The sequence below is a fragment of the Geospiza fortis genome, unplaced genomic scaffold, assembly GCF_000277835.1.
Source record: "Geospiza fortis unplaced genomic scaffold, GeoFor_1.0 scaffold524, whole genome shotgun sequence".
NCBI classification, from domain to species: Eukaryota; Metazoa; Chordata; class Aves; order Passeriformes; family Thraupidae; genus Geospiza; species Geospiza fortis.
Genome location: NW_005054437.1, coordinates 942,981 through 948,980, shown reverse-complemented (window position 1 = coordinate 948,980; position 6,000 = coordinate 942,981). Strand labels below are relative to the sequence as shown.

The following is a 6,000-nucleotide window of genomic DNA, read 5'->3' as shown; positions in this document are numbered from 1 at the left end:
CTTAGGGAAGGGGCAAATCTCTTTCCTTTGAGGTTTTCAAAGCTTGCCTAGAAAAAGCCGCAGCTGAACTGAGGTGTTCCAGCAGCAGGGTGGATGAGTTCTCCAGTTCTCTTCCTTCTAAAAGTCCTATAATTCTGCAAAGTCAGAGCATTGGAATCTCTGCCTTCTTTTTCTCTTCAAAAGAAAGATAATCCTCAATCAGACTTCCAGGCTTCAATGAGTAAGAAAACAAACCCCCAAGCAAATAAGCAAGCAGACAAACAAATAAAAACCCTAAGTAAACAAGCAAGCAAACAACAAAACCCCCAAAGGCCAGAGCCTTATTTATTTCATTTCCCAGTTGGCAGTCAGCCTCATGATTTGTGCGGATTTAATACTTTTTTTTAAGTTTTTGACATTGGCTGGTAATCTGTAGTTTGATTGGAGTCACATGTGAATGTTTGCTAGCTCAGAATTACTATAAATTTGCAGCACCTGGAAAGGAGGGAAAATGGCTCAGGCAAAGGTGATGAGGGGGGCTCTGACTACATGCAAGAGTTGTCTTTGTTCCAGGATCTGTATAAACCTACTGGAATTGGAAATAGCTATTCTGCTGTAAGCTTCACTTGGAACCTCCAAAAATAAAAGCAAAGTGCCTCTCGTGAAGAATAAAAACAGTCATCTCTCCTGAGCCACCAGGGGCAGTAAAAGTGAAGGAAGTGAAGCAGTTAAAGGAGTTGAAGAGCTTGTCACATGCTCTTGTTTGGGGCAATGTTCACTTTCACTTTGCTGAGACACTCCAGCTGATTTTTGTTGCGATGGCGCTTGGGGCAGTGAGCCCACAAGGCTGAAGAACCAGATCCGTGGATTGATGCACGGTTACCTTTGATCCTGCCTAGCAAGCAAGCCAAAAGAAGAGGAAAAAAGAAAGAAAGCAACATTAAATCTGTGGCATGCTGGCTCAGCACCTTTCACACTAAGCTTTGAACTGTGCACACAATTTGTGCCCCTTATCTGTGCTTCACATTCGCAGCTAGCAAGTGCCTCCGTGTCATTTCCCAGCCTGTCCTGCAACAAGCCATTCTGTGAGCACCATGAATGCAAAAACCAGCTCTGCAGGTGAGGAAGAAGCCTCAGGAATGAGCAATGAGACCCTGGGAGAGGCCAAAAGGCGGCAAGTGATCCGTGTTGCCTACGTGATTGCAGCCCTAGACCTGACCTTTCTCTTCATGCAGATGGGACTCATGCCTGTGAGTATGGGCTCTCTTGCTCCACAGCACATTTCCTTCAATGCAGGGCTCTGTGGTTTTACAGCAAAGCCAGAAGATAGTTTTTAGCAGGAAAGAGGAAAGGTGTCCTTGAAACTGAAAGGAATACTTGGTATTGTTACCAAACAGGCGGGCTGTGTCTCTGTCCAGGGTACAGCCAGGCCATAAAAGCTGATTTATTACTTGGGCTGCAGTAGCACCCAGAGCCCTCTCCTGGCCTGAGGGCCCCAGGTGAAGCTGATGTAGTTTGTGTCATCTGGCATGGAGTGTGAGAGTGACCCATCCAGCAGCTATCAGGAAGTAGAGGTTTCAGATCAAAGGTGGGGTTTTCTGAGTGTTTAATTAACCAGCTCAGTGGGATTCATTGCTTCTCACTTTCTGGACTCTTCTGTCTGATTTTCTAGAATCAGTGAGGACTTTTGGTTGAAAGGACCCTTAAGGTCATTGAGTGTAATGAGAAACCTAACAGTGCCAAGTCCACCACCAAACCATGTCCCTGAGTGCCACAGCTAGACATTTTTGAGATACCTTCAGCAATGGTGATTCCACCACTTCCCTGGGCACTCTGTTCCAGTGCTCGACAAGCCTCTCAGTGCAGAAATGTTTTGCAATATCCAATCTAAACCATCCCTGGCACAACTTGAGGTCATTTCCTCTTGTCCTATTGCTAGTTACTTGTGAACAGAGACTGACCCCAGCTGGCTACCAATCCCTTTCAGGCAGTTGTAGAGAGAGATGAGGTCTCCCTGCGCCTCTAGGCAAAACAAAAGCATGACACAACAAAAACATGAATCAGAAATAACTGCCCATTGGCTCTTCAAGGTGTGCATCTGTGTTGGTTGCAAGCTCAGGCTGTGGGTGTATCATCTAGTAAAGGCAATGTTTGCTCATGTTGTACTTTCATTGATTCTGGCTTGCTTGATTAAACAACAGCTCCTGAACTTTTCCATATTTATCTCCCAGAGGGTGGATGGCCTGTTCCAGGTGCAGGGTCTGGAGGCAGGAAGGCATTTAAAATTTCCCTTATCCCCCTTAGCAGTTGCTGAATACATTCAGCTGTGTTGAACTGCAAAGGTAAATGGTGATACAAACGTGCCAGCTGGTGCAAAATGGATGGTTTTGATCACATGTCCCTGTCCTTCAGGGTGTGGGATAGAGACATTTGGTCTTTATTAAGCTGCCAGTGTCTGGCCAATGAAGATTTCCTCTGTAGGGGTGGGGAACTGAAGGAAGTGGTTGTTTAGAGCTGTGATCTTTTCCACACAGGTATTAAGATGTTTATTCATAAATATAGCATGCTTCTTTTCCATTTATTTGTTTTTTGTGGGTTTTTTTTTTCATTTTTAGTACTTGGCAAAGAGCCTAGGTTTGGATTCAGTGGGGTTTGGCTATCTCCAGACCATCTTTGGTGTCCTCCAGCTCGTGGGAGGTTACATTTTTGGAAGGTAAGTGAGAATGATTCTCATGACCCTTTACATAGCTGAAAAAGTGCAGGCGTTTTTACACTTTCATAAAAATCATTTTATTCTGGTTTGTGGTCCTGTTGAAATGTTTGAGGATTTCATAATGAGCAAGGGAAAAATAAATGCTATTATTAGAAATACTGAAGCATAGAAGCAGCCTTTATATTAACTTAGCTACATTTTAATGACACACATTTAAGTGTAACAATATCCTGGGAATGGGCTTGAACCAGCAGAGTCCTCAGAGGCCAGGTCCTAACAGCTTAATTCTGAAAATGTTTTATAGCCATGTGTAACTTTAGAAATGTCTTGTGACTGGGAAACAAAAAAAAAAAAGGAGGGCATTTATTGATGGTAAGTAGAGCTGTCAATTACAGTAAGTGAAGGTGGTGTCATTTCATCAGCTGAATCTGCATCCATGTTGAATACAAATTTAGACTTGCATAGACCTTTAAGAACTTCTAAGACTCTTTTAAGAATATCTATAAACTCAAGCTATCAAAATAAGAAAAGAGTGGAAAATACTTGGGTTTTCTGCCTCTTTACCCCGTGGAACAGACTCTCCTGTTCCTAATGAAATGCAAATAGCCCTTAAAAATTTTGAGTGGTGAGAGGATACATTCCTAAAAACCAGGAAAAATAAAACCCTGAAAGATATATGTAATTCAGTGACAGAAAACTAAAATGGGACCGAGAAAATCTAACGTCTCTCCTTGGTCCTGCTACTGATCAGTAAATGAATAAATGGATAGGGAGCTGATGTGTGCTGCTTCAGTTTACCTGCAGGAAATTTACTTTCTGGCTGATGTAGATTGGGAGCTCTACAGGATCCTCTGGTACATGGAGTGTGGCACTTTGAGGATCTGATCTCAGCCCTTGGACACATTTTCCAATAAATAACAGCAACATTTGATTCTGTAGTACTGCTTAGCAGAAAATGCATTTATAAGAATGAAGATGATGTCAAGGGCCCACTTTTAATGTTTTCCTATTAATACACAAACAGAGTAGTATTTCTATCCTAGATCTGGTGCCATCTGAAATCTGGTTCTCCTCCCTGCATGTCATTCACTAATATCCAGAGTCACTGCTGAAGGGAAGGAAAATGGCAAACCAGAATCTGACTGGGACTCAAGGTGTCCTTTGCCAGATTGAAGCCAAAATTTGCAACGTAGGTTTGAGATAAAAAGGAGTTTTCTAGACATAAGTCTGCTTTGATGTCAGTGTAGGGACAGATTAAATAGAAAAGAGGAAGAAAGGGGAAAAGAAAGAATGTGTTTCTTAGCTCAGCTTTTCGTGTGCTTGCTTGATGCTCCTAAACAGACATGAAAAGATAAAGCACTGTGTTTACTTTTAAGCAACAAAACAAAAAAAATCCCCACTCCCCACATCAACGATGTAATGATTTGTGGTCTTTAGGTTACAAACAGCAAATGTAAACTGCCCTGGCTTACATACAAACAGCAAAGTTTTGACCTGTACCTCTCCCTCAACACAAAACTTTTTAATTACTTAAGCTTAGCTCTGTTTGTATACCAACCTTGGCATTTTTAGGGGGTTGTTCCTCTTAGTGTAAACACAACTAATTGCTATGCAAGGTAATATTCATCTGCTAACTGTAATATGCAGTTTAAATAAAGGGAAGGAAGAAGGAATTATAATGAGAAACTCTATTTAAGGCTGTTTTATGGTCATCTTAGCCCCTGTTGCTCAGAACCCATTGTGTGGTGGTCCCAGACTTTGTCCAACTTAAGCTTTTTAAGCTTTTTGGAGTTGAATTACAGCAAAGACTTGGAGCTGGGTCAAAACCTGATCTGCCTGGGGTTTTGCCTGTTTGTGTTTTGGGGCCTGGGGAGTTTGTGGTTGTTTGTTAGTGTCTTTAGTTGTGGTGGTTTTTTTCCCCCTTAAATAGGAGCAAAACTGATTTACTACTTGAGAAGTCTTTTTCTTTTTTTTTAAACCTAAATAGAAAACTGACAACCTTGTGCCATTTCTGTACCAGGTTTGCAGATCAGTTTGGTGCCCGAGCAGCTTTAATTCTCTCCTGTGCATCTGGAAGCTGCTTCTTCCTGCTCCTGTCCCTCTCCACCAACATCCCCCTCCTCTTCCTCTCCAGGCTGCCAGGAGTGTTCATGCATGGGATACCAGGTGAGGTCAGTCAGGGATGAGTAGCTTTCCAAATTGCTTTTCCTGCCTGATTCCCCCCCTTCTGGCTTGTTTTAGGGGAAGTCAGCAGGTCCAGCAGCATGAAGGAAGGCAGGAGGAACATGTGATGGTCCCCAGGAGTGAAATGGTGGGAACATGAAGCAGCAAGTGTACTGCCTGTGGGAAGCAGTGCTTATTAGTCTGAGTTCCAGGCCCATCTTCCTGTGGAATCTTGAGGGAATTGTTTGGCCTTGACCATCCAGGCCATCATGGGTGCAAGTCACTTGCTGGCAGCAGTGTTACCCCAGACTTTTCAGCTGCCTTCTTGCAACCAGGATATTTTACACAAAAGTTTTTCCCTTTCTCCTGGTAAAATGAGCATACTGGTAAAAATTAAACATTATTACAAAAATACTTTCCATTACCCATCAAGCTGCTCTGTTTTGGCTGATGTTCCCTATATTTTTCATGTGAAAGACATAAACTTCAGCTACTAGAAGTCCATATACCTCATGCAAGAGGACTCAGGTTGATAATGCTTCCTGTCACTTGTGAAGGGGTTTATTTGAGTGGTTTGAATGGTTCTGTTTCTCATGACTGCTGGGCTGTTGTGTTCAAAACTGATGGACTATGGGGCTCCCAGGGGAGATTGACAGTGCTTATTTGGGGGCTCTCTTCCATGTAAAGTATGAAAATTAAAAGCTGGGGAAATTGCCTCTGGCCAGAAACCATCCCTGAAAAGTTTTAATTGTAAAAAAAAACCAAACAAACCAAAAAAAAAAAAAAGCCACCAAAAAAACCCCCCTTAATGGCTTAGCAATAAAACCATGGGAACTGCTGGGGCATCTGCTCAAACCCTGTGGTAATGTTCTTTTAAGGGCTATTTTTCCCCCCTGCAGGTGCTCAGAAGGTTATTACAGATGTGACCACTCCTTCCCAACGTGCTGGTGCTCTGGGGAAGCTGGGCTTTTGCTTTGGAGTGGGCATCATTACTGGCTCTGCTGTGGGAGGTGTTCTCTCCACCAAATTCGGGTGAGTGGCCCCCTTGTTTGGTACCGATTTTGTTGCAATCACTGTGGGAGCTGCTAAGGGATGTTTTGCTGCCCTAGAGCTTTTGATGCTGTCTTACTCCTGGGGGCAGTAGA

General features: G+C 43.0%; 1 protein-coding gene across 1 annotated transcript in view; it reads left to right on the top strand.

The window, feature by feature from the left end:
* Window positions 1-485: 485 nt before the first annotated feature.
* The window catches only part of SLC22A18 (solute carrier family 22 member 18), a 59,521-nt gene continuing 54,006 nt past the window's right edge, over window positions 486-6,000 (top strand). The window contains exons 1-4 of the mRNA XM_005427197.2: window positions 486-1,229; window positions 2,595-2,692; window positions 4,713-4,858; window positions 5,755-5,887. Of these exons, the coding sequence (XP_005427254.1) occupies window positions 1,074-1,229; window positions 2,595-2,692; window positions 4,713-4,858; window positions 5,755-5,887 (533 nt within the window). The 5' untranslated portion in view covers window positions 486-1,073. The remainder of the gene's footprint in view (window positions 1,230-2,594; window positions 2,693-4,712; window positions 4,859-5,754; window positions 5,888-6,000) is intronic.